Genomic DNA, 23,134 nt, shown 5'->3' with positions numbered 1-23,134 from the left:
CTAGATCGGTGCCAACGATCTTGATGGTACTATATACGTGCTCTGCCATCACTATTGCTTTATCCCCCTCCTTCACACTTCTCCCATATTTGCTAATAATTTCCGCCCTGCACTCACTTTCCGGTTCTGCTGTCATCAGCATCAAATGGGTAAGACATAAGACCGCTCATTGTTCAACGATTATAGATGTAAATGCCTAGCTTCAGTGTGCCTGCGCTTCTGTGCCAGAGCTTTTTCTTCAACACAATTTTCTTTCCGATGCATTTTAATCCTTCACTTATAAAGCACACAAATACACAACTTTGGAAACAAATTACATAAGAATAATGTCTATGCTATGAATCTATGCTATGAGCCCAACATGCGCAACAGCCAGTTCATGCTACCGAGTGCAATGCTATGACAACGTGCCTTGGCCAGCCATACATGCCAGTGTGCCACTTCTTCCACATGGCTAATAACCTCTCTAGAATATTTTAATATATAATGTTACAAGCCGAAGGCAAACTTGCATAGCGGGTGAATCACTTTAAAGATAAAAGATGCTATAAAAAGATAAACCCTATCAAAGAGAACTTCAAAATGCACACTGGTGTTTTCACATCACCGACAGGAACTGGCGCGCTATGCAATAAAGGCCTTCAATATCAGAAGGACAGGAGATGGTGGTGCCAGCCAGCCATCCATTGCCCCGAGTGACCGTGATATTAAGGTACCTTGCCAGCACATGTAGAAATGTGACACATGTAGAAAAATTGACAGGGTTTGTTGCGCATGTTACTAAAAAGACATACCTTTTTGATGTTATTACCTTCACAAGGTGTATGTGCGAGCGTTTTTCTATTAAAAATAATAGTTGCAAGTCGGTGCTTGTTCTGCTCCCTTTTTTTTTTTTGTCTGCTCCCCCCTCTTTACGTGAGCATTGCAGAAACAATGAGTACATGCCGAGTTGCTCAGTTATTGATCCTATTCTTGTCAATGCACTATGAAATTACACAATGTAAAAGCAGTGCTAACGGGTGGCACTCTGTTTCTTCGATTACATCTACTTACGGCCGGCCAACATGCACTGGTTGTGCTGGTCAAGAATATGACCCCAGCACTCAAAACTTATCATGGCACACTTGCGCTGATGGCGCAGAATAATAGACGAAATGTAAAAGAAGGGTCAAAGCTTGCAGCTCGGAGGAGCTTAATGGACAGCATCACAGCAAGCCTGCGTGTAGTTTCAGAAAAGTAGATCTCGAAGCAGTTCCTTTTTTCTTCCTTCTTGACCTGCCGCAGAGCTACTGATCCATCCAATGCTTCTGTCAAATTCCTTTCACCCACTTTCATTTTGCTTTTCCTTATTACTTCTACATTTTATACATACGCTTTTTGTACATTCATTGCCTCTTTTCATCTACTTGGAAAAAAAAAAAAAAACACTCAATGTATGTTTGTACGACAATGGCCACATTGTCAGGACTTCCCCAAAGCGGCGGCTACACATTCAGGGCAATTGGCATAGCACACTACACTAATGGCGAGTGGGGGATACAGGGGATGCTCGCACACACCTGCGCAACCCCCTCGGCTGTCTTGGGGGCGAGCAGGAGGCGCGCCCCCAAGTGCCGGCGCCGCTCCGACGAATCCGAATCTGTGCTGCTCCAGGGGCGATTGTCACCGCTCCACTGAAGCTCCTCTTGGCTACTGCGGCTGGCGGGGGAGTCCCCAACCCCTTCCTAAGAGCAGCAGCAGCACAGAGGGACAAGGCAAGCAAGAGGAACAAGCATCATGCGAACAGTCCACCACCACCACCAGTGTTATCAGAAGAAGCACCACCACCCAAGCACAAGGTGGTAAAGTCACCTACAGTAAACCCTCCTTCTAACAAAATCGCCCCCCCCCCCCCATTACTATGACTCTCTTATACTGTCCCTGTTCGAAACACCACTTCTAACAAACCCACTTTCCTATCCCAATGACTTTGTTATAGTGAGGGTTTACTGTACAGTGGGAGAGGCTGGGAAAGGCAGGGAAAGGAAGCTAAACAGCTGCTCACTGATGAGTGTTTCGTTAAGCAGAGGCAACTCAACATTATGACAGACTTCCACTAAGCATCTTATATAGAAAGCCCCGTTTTGTACAGCTCACTTTAAAGCATTGTTATGCTCATGCAAGCGATTGCAAGTAGCTGTAAGTCATTGCCATCCAAAGTATTCAAGTAAGTAGAAAGAAACAGTGCCCTCCAGTTAGAAAGCCTAGAAAGTTTAGAAAGTCCATTTCCATCTATGTATATTTTTCTTCATGTAGAGGCATCCTCAAGTTTGTTTGCGACTAGCACAATCTTGCAGTCCCATTAAAGATTATGTTGGCTCTTTTGTTCAACAGTGACAAAGTAAGCTATTTAAATCCTAAGTGCCAGTGACCAGCCCGGCAAGACATTGTGCGCCATGCACAATTAGTTGCGTTCTTTCATTGAAACTAGCACGGCCAGACTTCATACACAAATTTGTTTGTGATACAGCAAAGTCCCTGCAACACCTCAGGCTTTGTAAAGCATGGAATGCTCAACTTTTATGCCCAGCCTCCTTATTTCAGCACTGGCCGTGGCAGATGCATTCAAGTCTCTTGTACAATAAGTTCCCTTCAACTTATTGCTCAATCAAGCAAGAAAGTTTAAAGACATCAACTTAATGCATAGGAAAAGCACAGCCGTGAAATGCAGGAAATGCAAAGGAAAACAGCAAAGAGTGGGCTACCAGAGTGGCAAGCAGCATATCTGAAAGCAACCTAGGGTGAAGGCTGAGCAAGCAGCACAGTAGCCAAGATGTAAGCTGTCATTCACAATGCAGCCACCACTGTAGCCTCATTGATTTTGGACATACTAGACACCAAAAGTTTTATCTTGAAGTGGTTTTCTTATTGCTCTTTTTAGGCTCAAGAGGCTTTCTGATTACTTGCTTAACATTCCATGTGCACAACTGTTCCACATCTTAGCTGCAATCAATGGAAGGTTGTGTGCAGCAAATGTTAGATGACTGCAAAAAGCAACCTTGAATTCTACCATCCAGCATTCTCCATGTGCAGTAGCGCTAGAAAGAAGGCACTCGTGAAATCAGCGGAAGACTGACCTTCTTGTAAAACACCCTATACTGCAATGGACTGTGTGCGGAACAAGTTTTTTCGCACACAACTGTGTGTAAAAAGTGACATCCTACCACCACTGCCTCATTTAGGCCACAGTTGCAGCGTCTGATCAAGTTGGCACTGCAAACTACTATTCACAAGCCCCCTTCTTTCTATTTTCCCAAACACTCGTTCTTGGTAGGCTATGTATGCCACGTGTAAATAATTAGATATCTGCACCACTTAGACACAAAAGTTTTAATTTGAGGTTGGCAAGCCACCAACACATTAACAGTTCAGCGCCGCTGCATTGCCAATGTTACCTTGCTTAAGCTACAAGGAGCCATTAACACATTCACTGCGACGCAAGTCATGAGTGGGTCATGGCAGTTATTGCCCCTGTGCTGCTGTGCAGGGCTTTCATGCAGTGCACAAGCCCCATCTTTGCTAGAAATCAACGGAAAAGAAAACTTCTTGTTGCGTCTAATCCAATGCATCGTGGTGCCATCTCTCTGCACCTCGAGAAAGTTTCAAAGGAGCACACCTGGTGGCTCTCTGGTGGGTCACAATGCACCAGAGGAATATGACAAATGACCCACTGGCGGATCACCATAGACAGGAATCGAGACTTCAAACTGTGCTGCCGCAGTGAATGTGTTAATATTCAGGTTTTATTAGATTCTGAGGTTTTACGTGGCAAAACCAGGATAAAACTACGAGATATGGCACAGTGGACTCCGGGTTAATTATGACCCCCTGGAGCTCTTCACATGCACCTAAATAAAAGTACATGGGCGTTTCCCCCCCCCCCCCCCCTGAACGCGGCCGCAGCAGCAGGGACTGAACCCGCGATCTCGAGCTATGCAGCACAACGCCATAGCCACTACACTTCCATGGCAAGTGTGATTAATATTTACTGCAATACAATACACATGAAAACAATATCTTTACTTAATTGGGAAAATATCTTATTCCTGTCAACTGGCAAGAAGAGCCAGCAGAGTGTTCAAATAGATAACACTATTCAATCATCAAGAACAAGAATATGCATATGTGTGAATGGTGCACGTGTCATGAAGGCTGCTAAGCTAGACCATGTGGCGACAAGTTTTTGCTAAGCACTTGTCACTGTGGGGATGCCCTACACTCTCGCATCCCCCAACATCTATCTTACCTACCTGGAGCACTCTAGCGTGTTAGGCTTACCTGTATATGACACACACAATTGTAGGAACCTGTGCTGTAGCTATGACATAAGATGGTGCAGGCACTCTTATGATGGCGCCACTTGAGGACATGGATAGCTCAGACATGAGAGGAGGCTGCTTCCTCCTCTTGGCTTCGAAACATTGCTGCTATCAAACTACAGAAGTTCCAGCGTAGCTTCATGCAGTGCTTTTTGTTGTTTGAGCTACCTCCAGTGCAATCATACCCTATTGCAATTAGGCAACTTCTAGGAACGATGCACCCACCACAACTGAGCAGGATGTCCTGGCTGTACAAGATAATTGTGCTGTCACTGAATGCACAGTAAGCCTCATCAAGGCTATTGTCTCTTAGTGCAAGTCATATGCTCTGCACCTTGTATTTACTTAAAAGCCAAAAAATTATGGGACATGCTACACAAGCCAACTATGCTTCCACACTTGTATTACTGCTGAACTAGAATAAATATGGCTTGAAAGAATCTTGTTGTTTAAACTACAAGCCAGGAGAACGTGGATAAATCCAAGCAACAAAACCTCATGATACAGACTTTGGGAATAGGCAAGCACTTAAAACTTCCAGCTAATCAATGAATGAAATGCATTGCACATGGAACCAATGTTGAGCTATGCCTATCAGTTTACTCCGAGTTAGCTTTTTCTTACTGCACTGATTAGCAACAGCTATTTCAGACAAAGAAGATTCGCCTATTTACTTTTTGTTTGACAGTGTTTGAACAAAAGCAATAAGAAACATACGGCAATACCACTAAATCTTATATTGCACTCAACATCAAAACCATAACAATTTAAGAGCCAATGAAGTGGAACTGCACTGATTCATTTCTGATTGAAGCATTTGCCTGCATGCTACCTTCCGTTTATGCAATCCCAGTGAAAAGCAAGCCCATAATACTGTCATCTCTTACGTCTACCATGCTATTTTTTCTCCTTTCTTTTTTTGTGCAACACCTAAGAAAACTATCCACAGAGTTCTGATGCATTTGCTATGAGTACACCAAGAGCTAAAGATTGTACAGATTACTGGACTAATGGCGTTTTTCACTGGTCGATCTGGAGCGGCCGCCGAAATCCTGGAGCGAGCGCTCGCAATTCACCAACCCTAATCTGCCAGCGGAGAGTGAAAATGCTCCGCGCTTGATCGTACCGGAAGTCTGCGCGCACACGTCACAAAAATCGACTTCCGCTCTGCATGTTTCTATGGCCACCAAGATCGCAGTCCCCCAGCGAGCGGAAGTGACGTATCCTCTCGTCCTATTTCCGCCCGAATCCGCGCCTCGGCAGTGGAGCAAGTGAGAGCGATCCGGCGCGGAGCGAGTTGATCCGAAACGACCAGTGAAAAGCGCGAACCCGCTCCAGCTCGACCAGTGAAATTCGGATTCGCAGCCGTGGAGCAAAAGATCCTGCTCCAGATCGACCAGTGAAAAACGCCATAAGGACGTGACAGTGAGGTTTTCCAAGCATAGTCTCAAGAATAGCAATTGGCAAACGAAGTTCTCTTTCCCCTACGAGCAATTTTAACAGTACAGTGCTGCCTCCACTTCTATAACAGAGAGCGCAGGACTTGACAGCTGATGTTACACAGAGTACTACGGGACGAATGAAATCAAATTGGCAAGTGTTTTCCAACATTACGCAATGTACCAATTCAGTGTCCATGCATTGGGCAGGCGGTTCTAAACGTACAGCGGTAAATAGCAGCTTCTGCCTCCCTAGTGGAGAGAGAGAAAGAGAGACTCACATCCTGGTTGAAGATGCGTGCACGGGCCTTCTCATACTCTTCCTCTCGCTCCTCGATCGACTTGCTCCTCCTCGAATCCAGAGACAACTGTCGCTCAGGGCTCTGCGCACGCACCATGCACAGCTGTTCGGTATACAAACTCGCTTGACTGATCGGTGCGATTCCATTAGATTTTGATTCCCCGTTTTCTTTCCTTTTTAATTATTATTATTATTATTATTATTATTATTATTATTATTATTATTATTATTATTATTATTATTAACGCCCATGCACCCCCTGCAGATGCTAGACAGGCGCAGTTGTGCAAAACAAAAAGCACAAAAAGGTAAATACTTGATTCAGAGAAAGGTAACTGAAGATGCAACAATATCTTGGGACACATTCGGAGGCATTAAATAGGAGAACTGAAGAGTTTCTCAAGAAACATTCCTTGCAGGAGCAGCTCAAATTTTTGTTTTCACAGTCCAGCCAAAAGTACTACAGCCGAACCCATTTATAACGACACCAGATATAACTACCTATTGGTCATAACGACCACAATTCATGACATTTACAATTTTCTGACCCTGCTTATTGAAACTGCGTCCAAGTATAACTAACATTTACAAAAGCACCATACTGTTATAATGAACACTTCAAGCACGGTCGCACGAAAAGGAGAGCATACGCGAAGTTCCAAAGCATGGAAGCGCGACAAAACTGGGCCCATGCCGCTGCCCCTCAAAATTGCAAAGAGTCGACGGTCACTGTTTGTCCACGCTTCGATTACGTTGTTGCTGACAACGGTTCGCAATCGCCTTCTACCTTCAGAACTTCGCACTTTTTCGGCAGACGCGACAGAAAAAAAAAAACTCAACTTCGTGCAGGGTTAGTATAGGTTTCAGTGACAAAAATTCAAGGATATTCAAGGATTTTCAAGGCTCTACAAAGCTTTTTCAAGGGTGCAGAGCAGCATCCCATGTAGCCAGTTTAATATAACATTTCCAAAACACTATAGCTAAACTTAGACATAATGAAGTTGATAAAATCAGCACTTTACTTTGTCATATTGAAATTGAACCTTTTATGCAAATAAGTACAGTCGCTGAAGTATTTCTTTTGCACAAAAGGGGCCATAAAGCTTTTCGCATTATCAAGCAATGAAAAAAGAAACGAATTTCACTGAGGAAAAAAAGTTTTTTGTTTTAATTTGAGTCTGCAATCAAAAATATGGTTTCATGTCATGTTGATATCTTTGCATCGATGATTGGAAACCAATCCTGGAAAGCTTTCGCGTTCACTCCGTCGCCACCGCCGATAGCATCATCACCCACAGTGGGATGCCGCTATCAGCCATCTTGGCTTTCCCAATCTTTGCACCTGCCACAAATTACCTCCAAGATAAGGTGCAAGGGCCACGTGAATAACACCCACTTTTGTGCCGTGCACCCAACGCGGCAGGATTTTGGCGCATCGCCAGCCTCGTGCACCCTTTCTCCCATCTCCCTTCCACTCCTCCGAAACACGAGTCCCAGTCCGACAGCACCGATGGGGAAGGGGTGGAAGGGAGGTAGGAGAAAGTGCAAGAGGGTGTGACTGTGACGAAGGCATGCCGTGCAGGGCGCACAGATCAAAGATGAGTGCAGCAAAGGTGTGTAGTTTCCACTTCCAGCCAACTAGAATGACTTGCTGGTGTATGCAGAATCCACTTGTATCCCGCTGATAGTAAAATATATCCCAAGCTCTCATAGAAAAAAAGCCAGCAGATGTTCTCGTAGTTTCAAAATGACAGGTGATCAGCCCCAGCCGGGTGCCGTTTTAAAGGAGCTATGATGCCGCATTTTGTTTTTTAAATGATGTTTTTAACAGAAACTTGCAGTTAGATGCAGAAAAGTGCCGGGAACAAAAATTAAGGTACTGAAATTCCTATTTACAGACCAAAGTGTTGTCGAATCGTAATTGCCAAAGCCAGCTACAGTGTTTTTGCACGCTTTGAAGGGCAAGTCCACATACAACGAACTACTTATACAACGACCGCTTTTCAATGAACTATCGAGTTTGTTATAATTAGTTCAACTGTACTCCCCAACTTTGCGGTAACAGTAGCCATTTACTAAACTATGTTTTCTAGAAGTAGCAACATGTTTAGTATCCAATACTTAAAGAAAAAGCTTATATATGAACACCTCCTCGTGAATTGCTGGGCGTTTAAAACAGCAACAGCCATTTTAACTGCTATCATTTATATTTCTAATGCCGACTGAGGCACTTCAGGCCCATTTATAGTACGACGTTATCAGCGCGCGGGCGAGCACTGTTTGCAGTCAGTCACACTACGCTGGTTGCGCTGCGCCAGTCGAAATGCCATCCCCTCTATACTTCAACGTGCGTGCCATTCGCAGCTATCTTCGGAGCAAGCGCAGAATGATCCCCAACCCGAACACCAATTTGAACACTGTCTGCGACCGTTGGTGAAGCAGCGTGGGCGCCTTTCTTTCTTTCTGCGAAATGCCATTGTGAATCGGCGCAGTCGGCGCGGTCGACGCAACCAACACGCAAATGAACCAAGAGCTATTTCAATGTCGGGAACGTCAGAGCGTGTTGGCCGCATCCGGTTACGTTGACTGTGCCAGTGCATCGAACTATTGACGCTGTTGTTCTCGCCAACATGACACAGCATGTGCGGGCAGGTGCGTGCTAAGGCTACATTGGACTATATTCGCGCCTTTATGAACGTAAAGCCATGATAGAGTAAAACACGCCATGCATACTCACTGGCAAATACTCACAAATCATGGCCATAAGATTGTGGCACAAATGCGAGCAAGCTAGAGCTGTGTGTCTGATCAATAACCTTCCAATAAGTCGAGTGCAATAAGATAAGGAGACCTGGCTGAAAATCAATCCAAAAGTTCAGTGTTCGATCCCATTATTCTCATGTTCCCAAGTCTGTTCTGCATGCATCTAGAAATTTAATTGAAAAATATTGCATATTTCTAACAATATAAATATTTGCAAAGGCCACATGGATTTCTAATTTGTACGTAAATCAGCCGCATTTTGATTGTGCCCCCCATCACTCGGCAACGGCACACTTCTCCAGCGCCATTTTGCTAGTATTTGAAAGCTCACATTATTAAAGTCATTTTTCAATCACTTAGTCATCTTGTCCCTTTGATGGCGAGAAAAAAGCCCACGAAAAATAACCGTAGCACAAATTGCGACTGTTCACTAGGAGCAGGTGATCCAACTGCTGCGCTCTACTTGGCCTAAGTGCCGAATTGACTTTGCACACCGCCATTTTGAGCGAGAACTGTGACCGTATGCCACTTTGTGCAAGCTGCTTCACCACGGACTTGACACACTGAACACATGCGAAGTTTGTCAAGCCTCCCGGGTGAGGAAGTTTCACATGCTGAATCAGTTTGGACAGAAGCGAACGGCAACGGTGCATGTATAGAACACAATATCATCGGAAATTAGACAGGTTTAGTTGAGCGTTTGCGAGCAAACGTAAGCGCATTACGTACGTAAAGAAATAGCGTTGTCTTCACTGCGTATGCTCTGAAAGTTATTGGGTTTCTCCAGTTTACGTGCGCTATGATAATGTACGTTATTTGGCGAGTTTAACATTCGTAATGTTTGCGGACGTTAAGAAATAACGTCGAACATGGCGGCACCACTGGCTCCTGCTTCAGCATGAATTCTCGTGATGGCTGCGCTCCCACTCGTGTATATCGCCAGTGACTATAGTAATGAGCTTTCGCTTTCTCTAAACTCACCTGAAATGTTAGTTTTGAGCGCAAAGTGCGTCCAATTTCTGAGATCATTCGGCAGTTCCGGCGTCCGTAGGCCTAACGAGACGCCTCCGCATAGCAACAGGATGGTTGCTAATGGATTGTGTTGGCTTGGATGCGTTTGGCACGAGGCACCAGACGACGCCCTGTTTTATAACGTCTTGCTTACGTTTGCCTTCTTGTACGCTAAACTAAAAGTCTTGAAAGGACGCGCGCTGTAACGTCCCACAAAGGTGCCTTACGTTTAACGTACGTAATGCGACAAAGGCTATTCTAAAACTGTCTATTGAGCCAAACAAGGGGTCAAACAGCCACCATTCACAGAGCACCGCCCGACAACCACACTGTGGACATCAGTGGTTCACTGGCTCCATTCGAGTTTAAGAAGGTTCATTTGTCATGCCAACACAGGTCGCATGCAGTGGAATAGCCAGGAATTTCTTACGGGAGAGAGGAGGGCAAGACGGGTGTCATCACTTGTCGTTTTATGCTAGATATCGCTTGTACAGTGAAATCTCGTTGATACGATTTTCGCAAGAAACGGAAAATAAAACGTATCATCCAAAAATCGTATTATCCAAAGCAAGCTCCAGAAAGTATGAAAACAGGCTTACTTGGTGACAAACTCGCTAGCAAAGCTTCCTGCGGCATCGAGTGATACTGCTCCGCAAACACGCATGTTATACAGAGCAGCATGATACCACTTTCCCGCACTTACAGTCGAATCCCGGCACAACGAAGTCCACTTCAACAAATTGTTCAGCACAACGAAGTTTTTTTTATTCCCCGTCGATGTCCCATAGAACATAATGCATTGAAATTCCCTCCAAAACGAACTACTTCACGGACACGTTTTCCCTTCAACAAAGTTTTTACGGCGCAGACGTGAGCAAAATTATTTAAACTGCAGCTCACCGAAACCCCTAAAACTCTTTTTTTTTTCATGCCTTAACAAACCATCAACGTTCATAGCACACACATACTTGAGCTGCTCGGGCTGCAATGTAAACAAAACAAAGCCGCCATGCCGCGTTAGTGATGACGATGCAACGCCCGTATGGAGGAGCATCCGAGCTCCGAAGAAACGTTCTGGGTCATATTTGTTAGGAAAATAGTATGCCTATAAATAATATACACGCATTAATTTTATTTTTATAGTATGTCTAATTATCAATTTTCTATAATGTTTCGTGAGAATTTCTCGGGTGTACAACACCAATTAAACAGTTGCGGCTGCGAGGTCAAATCCCAGTAGGGTGTGCCGAGGGGTTCACGCGACGCACGCTTGACAACAAACGATTGCACGCCAGTTGGTCATTGTCTCCCGAAGGTGTCAAATCGGTATTCGGAGAAGCATGTCGCCGCCGACAAAGAAGCGGAAGTTTTTGTGGCTAGCAGAGAAGGCTAAAGTTATCGCCCAGGCTGAAGGCAGAAAGAGAAAGAATTCGCGGAAGAATTTGGGATCCCGGCGAGCTCCCTTTCTACAATACTGAAGTGCAAGGACGCTATAGCCAAAGCGCTAGCTTCCGGAACGTTGGCGAAACACAAGAAAGTGACTCGGCCGGTGGACGAGGACTTGGAAAAGGCAGTATATACAGTATAGATCACTTATAACGCAACCGCTTATAGTGCAGGACCGGATATAGTGCGGTCTTTTCAGACTCCCGTTAATTTTCCCATAGACGTCGGCACGTACACGCATGTGCCGGCGCAACGCAGAATCGGCGACCTTGCCATTTGGGAGAGAGTGATATTTCCGCCCCGTTTTTTTTTTTTTTTTTTCTTTCGCGCGCGACATTGAGGGATCTCTCCTAAGCTTTCACTCTACGGCGGTGCCGAAGCATGCCGGTCGGAGGCGCCGCCGCGTGATTTGGTTCGAATTAACGAGATTCGACTGTAAATTGAATTCAAACATTCTAGCCGCATTCCTCGACTGTCGCATACACGTGGCGGCTCGATGCACATGTTTTGCATATGTGCGGGCCTTGAAAATTGTTGCTTTGGTTATAGTGCGGTACCGCTTATAGTGCGGATATTCGCGACTCCGGCGACTTACATTATAAGCAGTCTACACTGCACCTGGTTTGTGGAGATGCCAGGCCAAGAAAATCGCTCTTAGCAGTGATATTGTGCAGCAAAAAGCACTAGATTATGCCTGCTTGCTAGGCATAGATGGCCAGTGTAGGTTGGCTGAACAGATTCAAGTCACGCCACAGCATCATCGGCAAAGTTTTGCGCGGTGAAGCCGCTTCGGCGAATAGTGACGCACTGCGTGGATGTCAACTAGCCTCGCAGGCATCCTGAAAGACTATGCACCGTCAGATATTTACAATGCCGATGAGACCGGACTGTTTTACGAAATGCTACCCACCAGGACCCTGGATTTTAAGGGCTGCGCTGCCACGAAGGCAAGCACAGTAAAAAGAGAATAACCGTGCTCCTGTGCGCCAAAATGGACGGTTTGGACAAGCGGCCACTGTTGGTCATTGGCAAAAGTGCCAAACCACGCTGCTTCAAAGGAAACCGGAGCCTTCCTGTGAAGTACATGGCTAACACTCGGGCCTGGATGACCCGTGCTATTTTCGGAGAGTGGGTCCAGGCTTTCGACCGGGACATGGGCAGGCAAGGCCGAAAGGTCTGTCTACTCTTAGACAATTGTTCCGCCCACATCATAGAGGACAACGCCGAGCTGAAAAACATGCAGTTAAAGTTTTTCCCGCCAAACTGCACCTCCATCATTCAACCCCTCAACCAAGGGGTCATCCAGAGTGTCAAGCGGGCCTACCATGAGCGCCTCCCCCATTCAAAGGCTGCTTCTAAATACACAGTTGGGCCGAGAAACAAAAGTGGACCTGTTTATGACGTTCCAAATGATTGCCGCTTCGTGGTGCACAGCGAGAAGCACCATAATCGGCAATTACTTCGGACTTCAAGACTTCGGACTTCGAGAACGAAGATATCCATGGAGACGGGTCACCGTCTGATGAAGTCGCAGCCGCGTGGGCAGCCCTGCTGGAAAGTGGAGATGTGCCCACCAATGTACATCCAGACGAGTACATCCAAGCTGACTCGTGCGTGGTGGTGCGCAAGGAAATGACCGACCAAGACATCCTGAACAGCGTCCGCAAAGACTGTGTTTCGTCGGACGAAAATGACGCAGCCGCGCAACGAGAGCCCAGACAACCGACTACATCGCAGGTCATGGACGCATTCGACACGATCAGGCATTCCATAGAGATCACAGACAACGATCAGGCAATGGCTTTGCTGGCGGCATTCGAGAGCCTCGTTGTGCCATCACTTGGCAAGAAGCAGAAACAAGCTAAGCCGATCGATTTTTGGAATTAAAGCTTGCTTTTTGCGTCAGCGAGTCACGTGTCACCTATGTATTTGATTAATATCGCAACAACGAATTTCCACGACAACGAAATTTTTCGCGCTTCCCGTCAATTTCGTTGTAGCATGATTCGACTGTACATCATTGAAGAGGCAGCAATCATTGTGCTCCTTCACTCACAGCTCGTTTGCCACCACGGCGCAACGCAATTTAAATCGGTCCAGGAACGATCCCTTCCGTGGCACAAAAACCTTTCGCGGCAACTTTTGTGGCACACGTTTTGCCGCCGCTGGCGCGCAGCGCGAGTTTGTCCGCTAATGTGGCCGGCCCTTAACACGTTCGTGGATCGTTGGAATGTAATTTAATCTAGTACACTGGAATATAAAGCTAAAAGTTTCAGAAATACCAGTTTGCAGTCGTATTCTACAATTTCAGGTGAAAACGCGATCATATCAACCGTGTGAAAATACATTGCCCTATGGGGTTTTGGCCGGGAAAAGAAAAAAAATATATTACAGTCGAACCCAGACATATCGAACCCACATATAAACAAATTATTGTGTATAAAGAACAGTAGTGAAATTCCCTTGAAAATTTTTGTACAGTTAAACCTGCTTATAACGAACCTCCATATAACGAATTCCTGGATATAATGAAGTTTTTCTATTCCCCGCCGTTACTCCATAGAAGCACATGTATTTGAGACCTCTACATAGCGAAGTGACAGCAGGAGACCGCCTCGAAATAACGAATTTTTCCTGCCGACAACCTAGAGATTTCGCCCCAAATTTTGTCATTTTTACGCGCGCAGCAACCAGAAGCACCTTCTCTGCCGCGACGGAATGCGAAGCGGCGGCGGCGCGCCTGGCGTGCTCAAATTCACGGCGACTGCGAGGCGAGAGCGCACACGTGCGTGCGAGCATGCGCGAGGCGGGCCTGCATCCCTCGACCCAACGATCTTGCTGCCGCGGGCGAGACCTTTCCCCCTCCCTTCATTCAAACCTGATCCCGCCCCTTGCTGCAGCTGGCCTAGCCCGCCAAGCCGGCACTCTCCTTTTCCTGTTGATGTTGCCGAAGAAAAAAAGAAATTTTTTTTAACGCGCTGGCAACGCCACTCTTTGGTTACTGCAGAAGTCTCTGCGCTTCACTTCACTAACCTGACACTAGGTGACACTATACGACGCTACGATAGTGTCGCTCACTCTTCGTTTCCGACGCCTCGCGTTTGTGTGAAACGACACGCGTCCACACATCCAGTACCTGGTGTGACATTCCAAAGATGAGTGCTTCAACAAAGACACGGAAGATATTGACCTTGTCTGCAGTTCGCTTTGAAGATAAGCTCCCGCGGGCGCACACTTTTGCCACATCTCAGATCGCTTTCAAGATACGGCGGGCCCCGCCGAAGTAAACGCCTTCCTTTCTCGCCTCCCCCACAGTGCCTAGCGCGGAAGCGCGCTCCCCCCCCCCCCCCTGTCTTCTCCCTCGCGCGCGCGTGATTGAGTCCGCTGACCCCCGCAAGCTTTCATTCGCACACACAGCGTACGGCGCGCGGCGACGATGTTGCCGTGTGTGGACTTTACACGGAACCTCAAAGCGACGTGCACAATGATGGCACAAATGTGCTTCGCAATAAAATGTGCTTCTGCGCGGTTACTACTCCGACGGCAACAGCGAATTCGCACCCCCTACCGGCAGCTTCTCCGCGTTACCGGGAACTTATCTCGAAGGCCATGCTTCTGTGCGCAGCAATCGGCAACAGCTGTACGAGCAGGAAATACGTCATGGTGGCCATATTGTAAGTTCACTATTGCTGGCGACTGTCGTCCGGGCTTCGCAACTCGAGAATCAAACGTCTGCGCACAGAATATTTTGCCAATTTTGTGCCTGTGCGTGTAGACGAAGAAAAAATAGTACGCACTAACTGTATGGTGGGCAATGAGTGACTACGGCTTAAGCGGTCAGCCAATAATGGGGTTCAATGGGGGCTGGGTGGGGGAATCTTCGTGACTACGTTTAAACTGCAATTACGCATTAAGCAGGTAAGTACTAACGAGGTTTGACTGTACTATCCTTACTTCGTATAGCCAACAGCTAATTTGCTGCCACAATCGATGTTTCGCCTTTCGGGCGAAAGTGGGGCTTTTTTGTTCATCGCAACTTTAGTGTATTGGGAGTAAATCTTGAGCGATAATACATACGATAAGCGTTTCTTTTTCGAATTTTCATGCCGAACCTGCATATAACGAAATGCTCTTTATAACGAAGTTTTTCGGGAATTTCTCAATTTCGTTATATCCAGGTTTAACTGTACAATCAAATTACCTAAATATCGAACTTTTTTGTGATCCCCTTCAGATTCGATACATCCGGGTTCGACCGTGTCCCAAAAACATATTATGCAGAATTGTATCAATGAGATTCCACTGTACACAGAAATTCCGGGGGAGATGCAGGGGGGACACATGCCCGGTGTGCTTCCCATCCCATCTCCCTGGGGCTATTTAAACGACTCTTAGTAAGCTTCACACCCGGTCTGTGCTAATAAACAGCTTGTGAAATGTTTCATGTTCTCAATACAGTGGAACCCCATTGAAACATTCCACACTGTTAAGTTTTCACGGCTGCTACATTGAGTTTTTGAGGTCCCGACCTAATTCCAATTGACTCCTGTATTATGTTTCCATTTGATACGTCGCCATACTGTGATGTTCCCCACATCTTACATTGCATTTTAATGCAGCGGTCACATGAATTTGGCGGTACAGAACGAAAGTTGCTCTTGCACATAGCTACAAATTGCTACCCCCTTGAATTGTTGAACAGCAAGGGAGAGAACAATAGAATGATTCAACACTTAAAGATGGTGCCTATTGGTGTCTCAGGACAGAAGCTATCTATGCATAAGCTGCATTCCAAGCCAGCAAGGGGAAAATCAAATGCTGTGTGAGCCCCTCTTCAGTACAGCTGGCGTAACAGCTAATAAGCAAAGGAACTTTCAACTACTGGAAAATGTTAGCAAGCTTTCTTTGCCTTCATAGCTGGGCCTATACCCAAATGAGCAACATCTGCTTGATTTGTCTAACTCGTGCTTATCTACTGATATGTCTAATCATAAAACTGACAAAGAGGAAGAGATTACAGTTATTGGCCATCAGCTATTATGATTACTTCCATATATTGTGCAACTATACTTCATAAAAGCTTCCATCCCGGCATGCTTCTACTCTTCTGCCTGTCATCATCTGCCTCAGCAGTAACCTAGGGAAGCCTAATGAGGCAACATAGCAATAAATTAGCAGTCCCCATACAATGGATGCAAGAGAGGTATTTTCTCAAGCATTCACTGTGGTGAAGTTTAAAGAGACCCCTTTGACTATAGCCCCATATACAATTTAGAAAAGCAAAATTCCCTCAAAGTGCTAACAGCAGCTTAAATTCTGTCTAAAAGCCTACTGATTATGCTTTTATTAAGTGATGTCTGCGTTGAGTGCCATCAGCCATTTCTTCTCTCCAAATTTGGAATAAAGGTACGACTTATGGTCAGCGAGCACTTTTGCACTTCGGCCACATCAAAATTCAGATATAGGGATGAATACCAAGTGGTTCTTTTAAGAGCATGCACTCTTGTAGCAACCTTGTGCAGAGCACTGCATCATTAATTCAGTGCCACGAAGCTTAAGCTTTTCCTGCTATGCAAGCGTGTACTGCAGAGAAGCGGTAAAGAAGAGGGCCTTGCCTCCTTGCCATCCTCAAAGGAGGCACTGTCCCGCTTGAGGATCAGCTTCTTGGGCTCCTCGGACAGCAGGTCATCCCGAATCTGGTCCTTGAACCGGATGTCAGGACTGCAGTGAGGGTCAGTGCACTTGCATTCATAAAATGGAAAACTCCAGTACAAACTTTATGACGACTATTTCCCCGCACATCTTTGTGTTGCTCTATTCTGTCTGCTCGTTCACTTGAACATTAGCTCAATTAGAGCATGCCAGTACACCAGAAATAAAGATACAGTTGCTGACTGATAATTCGGACAACTTCGGACAACTTTGCACTCACCAGCACTCATCCCACAGACATAATGTACAAGAGAAATTCCACACGCCTTACAGCGTGCCACTGATTATTTCTGACTCGGCCTGCATACGACCACATGCTAATAAAATTAATACCTTTGCCTAGTTTGCTGCATCACCACTAGACATGCGTTGCCAAGTACCAAGTCCAATCTGACATGCAAGCCTCCAGCGGGTGCTACTCACAGGCGAGTGTTGCGCGTCTTGCTGACAATGACAGCCGTGCCAGCCTGGTCCACGTTGTGGTCCAGGCCAAAGTATGCTGCCACCCGGTGCACCAGCATGCGGTGGTATGAGCTCATCTGGGCAAACTTGAATGACTGCCTTCTGCAAAACACAAGAGTGGACAGTTGCATGAGCCCATGCTTGTGACAAAAGCAAGTCAATGTTGATGAGGGTGCCAATGTATAAACTATAAGAGTGGCACACTTGATGTTCCTTCCAGAACATTCTTACAACGAATGCCTTAAGTTCAGTTTTTCCACCCACTGAAACAAAAAAAATCGCCCAGATGTACATTAATTTGAGAGTTGCCCCCTTCAACTTCTGCGAAGGAACTGCCTAGCAATGCAATATGCTGGTCTTTTAACATGTTTCTGTCCCACGAACCAACCACCCCAATGACTCGAGCAGTGCAAACTAAATCTCAGGCTCAAGCAATACCACCGTCGTCACTGCAGTCTGTGATGTCACTAATTTAGCGAACAGTAGCCACAGGCTCTACAAATGGAGAACAGCTGTCCTTTACAGTTAACCAGGATCTCCTGCCTGCATGCATGGTCTCTACACTGACAATAAGTGCAAACTAACATCTCAAAGAAAAGAGAAAGAACATTTCGTGCAATTGTATACTACAGGGTTCGTACAGGTTTCCAAGGCAAAAATTCAAGGATATTCCAGGACTTTCCAGGACCTGTCACAGGTTTTTCAAGGACTCAAAACGGCATCTGAAGTAGGATTTCTTTACTCTAGCATTCCCAAAAAAGACTAGTTTTAATGCACATAGAATAAATAAATGTATATCACAATTATAATAAAAGTGTCTAGTATTGATAAGTTAACACAAAATGAACGCTTACAACAGCGGCTGAGATTTCTCCAGTATAGGCTGGAGAAATCACCAAAAATATTCATAACATTCAGCATAGGGTTATTGCACTAAAATAAAAAGAAATGCATATCCCAATGATGTTAATAATGTCAACCTTGATCACTTTGCAAGTTCACAACACTACAAAAAAAAATTGTTCGCAAAACCCAACGAATGCTTCCAACAGCTACTCTGACTTCTCCAGTGTTAACTGGGAAAGTTTACCGAACATTTCCAAACCATTCGGTGTAGTCTTGCTACACATCCATTAAATTATAACAAATAGATCTTTATTGCAATTTGTAAAACATGCCTTGTCTTGATCATTTCTCAAGTCCGCAATATCAAAAGTTAACACAACGAACACTCACAACAGCTGCTCAGGCTTCCGCAGTATTAGCTGGGTTGGTTCATCTATAACATTTCCAAAACATTCAGCATACCGTATTTTCCGGTGTATAAGACATTTTTTTTTCTTAATTATTTGTCGGTGCGTCTTATAGAATGGTGCGACCTATGTACGTTTTTTTTTTTTCGGAAAAACTGCCGTCAAAATCGGATCCGATGTTATGGCCAAACGAAGCGCACTGGTTGACATAATTGCTACGGGTTTTGTGCACGCGCCATCGAGGTGCCAGGTTCTTGTGATCGAGTTCTCGAGCGTGATGCGAGAACGATGGAGCAGCAACACATGCGGCGGCAAGCCGACCGCGAGTCGATCGACCCCGAAGTCGTCGCATCTGCAGATCACTGTCAAGATACGGCGTGCGCCGCTGCGCAAACTACGCAGTTGCTACGAGAGTACAGGCAGCCCCTCCTCCCTCCCGGGCAGCCTTCCTGCTTTCCTCCCTTGTGCGCGATTCGGCTCACCGTCGCACGCTTTCACTTGCATATACAGCATACGGTGCGCGGGGACGATGTTATCGCCATTGGACTTTACACTGAACAACGCGGCAACCACGACGGCAGGAATGCACCTGGAGTGGAAATATATGGCACCCATATGCTTGCGCATGACCCGCGTTCACGCAGCGAAATGTCACTGTAACTTTTTTTAAATCACTTACTGAAAGAACAGGTGTGTCTTGTATACCGGTGCAACTTATATATGTTTTTTTTTCTCCGGAAAAACTGCCGTTTTGAGGGGGGTGCGTCTTATACAAAGGTGCGACTTATAGAACGGAAAATACGGTAATGTTATTGCACTTATATAATCATAAATAATATTATAACAAACCTCCACCCAAAGGCACTGAGCATCAGTGGTAAAGTTTCTTTACTACAGCTCTCTTTAGCTTCACTAGCTTCACCTCGCACGCAAGAGCGAAAGTGGAAAAAGGCAGACCAACGGGCGAGCAGTGAAACAAATGAAAGGGTGAGGAAAGCAGCGTAAACACTGCCAGCCAAGCCAGCACCGAAGCGCAGCATGGGTCTCTCGCTGTGTTTGCGGTTTGAGGTGGTGAACCTTTTATTTTTCGGTGCAGTTCTGCAAAACCGAACCACATGTACTCGTGCCGGCGTATTGTTTCGGAAATGGAGAGTTTAATTGTCCGATCGACGCCTATCTACAACAGAAAGGAGGTCGCAATGTCAATATCAGAGTGCACTGCTCACGAAATTCAAGGATTTTCAAGGACGGAAAAAAATTCCAGGACTTGAAAACGCACTTTTCGATTTCAAGGGTTTTCAAGGATTTCAAGGACCTGTACGCACCCTGATACTATCTTTAGCTGTTTTAAAAAATCCCATGTGGAATTGAAAAATTTAATATCAATTAGGCTGCTCAGACAGCAGAAACTTCTGGATGCACAGATGAATTAACGAGATGTGACTGCTCAAATAACTGTAGCTCTTTCAGCCAGCCATTTTACTAGTACCAAAAGGCAAGGGTCTGGTGCACTGTGCAGAGACCACAGCTCCATGACTTGCACATTTTCAAAGTGTGCTTTTAACAACCAAGAACACTTTTCAATTTTTGTTGCTACCAGCCAGACTGCAATGACAACATCCATCACACAACCTAGTGGGTAGATTCAATGTTACCATGCACATTGTACTGAAAAGTGCCTTCTCTTCCATTTGCCAACACTTCCGATTGTACCAAAACTCACACGAAATGAAAGCAAATGAATTGCTTACTGTAACTGCCACCTTGCATAGTGCATGCGTGAACTGCAAAAAAAAAAAAAAACATATTTCCTTTCCGAGTAATGGTCATGCCACTTTTGCACTGCTTCTTTAGAACTTGATTTCCAGCACTCTGTGCTTAACTCAGTCCCACACAGGGACTTACCTAACCGTCTGCTGCCAAATGAATTCAAATCAAAGAATGTTTGACAGCATAGAAACAATGTATATGCTAGCCTAAGCACGAGTTATCCAGTCTTCAGAATTACCCACAAGAGAATTGACAATATTTCGCAGTATTACTCTACCTTTCGTCACTGCATTAACTTTCAATGGTGCACGAGGATCCCCAACACATCCATTGGAACCACAACATTGACTGAATACTAATTCTGTTTAGTCTTCTGAAACTATGCCCCATACAGCCATGCAAGGAGTACTCCCTAAGGTATTGGACATCGACACAAAAGACCACTCGCACTATAATAATAATGGCTCCCATACGAAACCAGGCTGAACGGGCAGTGAGGCGTGCTAGAGACTTGCTGAGGGAAAGCCAGGATAGGAGAGAGGGAAGAAGCCGTGCTCACTTGTTGTCCTTGACGAGGGAGAGCAGGTCCTGCTCGATCTTGAGCATCATCACCCGGTCCTTGTGGTTCTTGTGCAGTGTGTCCACTATGAACTGCTCCAGGTCCACACCCGTTGAGTCAGTGTATGTCTCCGTGCTAGAGTCTGCATGCACATGATGCAAGAGAGAAGATGCAATCGCTGCTGTGGGTCTTTTTCAATGATGAAACAGCACGAATAGACATGGTAGAGATGTAGAACACGAGTGCCAACTTACAACTGAGAATACACTGCAAGTAATCTGAAAGTAAACAACAAAAGGCCGCTTGAGGTCTATGCAAGCTGCCTTAATGCATACCAGAAAAGCTTTGGAACAGAATAGTCCGTAGAGATATTTGGGGCATCATCCAGATAGGCATTTTGCAGACAGTTACATGCCAAAAACGTTTTGAAATGCTTAGCACGCTCAGTTTCAGACTGGTTATAGAGCAGAATCCCTGCGAAATTGTAATGCCCCATGAATAGCTCACAATAATATTTTTGGTACCATAAAGTTGCCATCACCACTCACCGGTAGTGATGCTGAATTCTAAATGGGGAATAACAGCACAGTGCCTGAGCATGACCTCCGAGATCGGTGAAGATCATGCAATCTCGATGGCCATATTGTTCTGGGATTTATATGATATCCCCGAAACACTGCACACTCACATGCACTGTTTAGGTGCTATTTAGATGTTAAAATTGTGAAAATTAGACAGATGCTAGCCCCATAGCTTGGCCAAGATTTCACTGACAGTACACATAACAATCTACAAATCATTTACAACCTATTTAGCCAAAGTGAAATTTCGTTAACGCCGGCCTTGAAGAGATGGGTAATGTCTCAAGGATGGGCAATGGATGAACATATTACGGCACCACTTTGCTAACCAGGACAGTGCCCCCCCCCATCCCACCCCCCTCGAGAGAGCAAGAAGTGGCGCACCTCTTGAGAGACTGGGTGAGGATCCCTCCAGGCTTCCCTGGGAGCTGCTGGTGCCCTGCTTGCTCAAACGGGCCGGCTTGTTGCCAGGCAATGCCTTGCAACTCGCGGGGGCCTGCAAACACACACACACTCTTGAACACCTGAGATACCACTGGCAATAGACTGGCAGGGTGCGCAATGTCACCGCGAAATGGCCCCCTTAGAAGACCGCATAGTCGAGCCTCAATATGACAAACACGGATATAACAAATGATCAGTTATACTGACAAGTCCAGTTAATTCGGCCTCGGTTAAATTAAACTGTTCGTTTAATTCGAGCACGCAGAAAGGTTTCCATGAGAACCCATACATTGCTATGGAAGGAAAATTAATTTAGTTTGAATGCAAAAGCATGTCGCTTCGGTTAATTCAACCAAATTTGAGAAAAGTATATTGTTTTAAGCTAAAATATAACCTTTTCCTGGGCACTGATATCAGGACCACCCATAAAACTTGCCAAGATGTTCAGGTTTCATCCTAAAACCAGTGATACAAGGACAGATCTGTACAGAAAAACAACTGTTTTAAACGCACAAGACCGGTTTATGTCATGGAAAAAACAACCTTATTGGCTGGCACATCTATACAAATTGTGTTTGAGTTGGACAGCAGTACATATGCCCCTCGATCTGTTTCCATTCAACAATGAATAATTTAACCTGCCTTCTAATTTGTCAGTCCCAAAGGCACCCTCATTCGCTAAAATGCTTCCTTCATCCTGCAGAGGCCAAATTAAACAAAAGTTGACTGTACTTCAAGGAAACGGCACTAAAAACAGAACAGTGATAAGAAGACAGTCACGGTCCTATTTTTACCACTGTTTCCTTCAAAGTCAGTAATGTGCCAACCAGCCCAATTCAACAAGTTACTAAAGTTGACTGTATGCGGACAATGCACAAAGCAATAGCCAGCAGTTTGTTTTTATCTGCATTAATGTTTGTACTTGCTCAGCAAAATTAGGGTAGCACCTAGCACCATGTTCGTGCAACAAACTCAAGACTGCAATGAGTTTCCACCACACATTTCTGAACCTGCATCATTGTTTAAATTCATGCA

At 45.4% G+C, this 23,134-nt stretch overlaps 1 protein-coding gene across 8 annotated transcripts in view; it reads right to left on the bottom strand.

The window, feature by feature from the left end:
* The window catches only part of LOC119455896 (cAMP-regulated phosphoprotein 21), a 90,257-nt gene that overhangs the window by 48,318 nt on the left and 18,805 nt on the right, over nt 1-23,134 (bottom strand). For 6 of the 8 annotated variants that reach the window (XM_037717419.2, XM_037717422.2, XM_037717425.2 and 3 more), the window contains 6 exons: nt 22,040-22,151; nt 21,075-21,216; nt 17,454-17,594; nt 16,934-17,039; nt 6,079-6,180; nt 1,560-1,724 (listed from right to left, as the gene is read on the bottom strand). In XM_037717419.2, coding sequence (XP_037573347.1) covers nt 1,560-1,724; nt 6,079-6,180; nt 16,934-17,039; nt 17,454-17,594; nt 21,075-21,216; nt 22,040-22,151 — 768 coding nt within the window. The remainder of the gene's footprint in view (nt 1-1,559; nt 1,725-6,078; nt 6,181-16,933; nt 17,040-17,453; nt 17,595-21,074; nt 21,217-22,039; nt 22,152-23,134) is intronic. The other 2 variants (XM_037717421.2, XM_037717424.2) reach the window with 2 other exon arrangements.

Source organism: Dermacentor silvarum, chromosome 6 (genome assembly GCF_013339745.2).
Source record: "Dermacentor silvarum isolate Dsil-2018 chromosome 6, BIME_Dsil_1.4, whole genome shotgun sequence".
Taxonomy (NCBI): domain Eukaryota; kingdom Metazoa; phylum Arthropoda; class Arachnida; order Ixodida; family Ixodidae; genus Dermacentor; species Dermacentor silvarum.
This window is presented reverse-complemented; position numbering and strand designations above follow the sequence as displayed.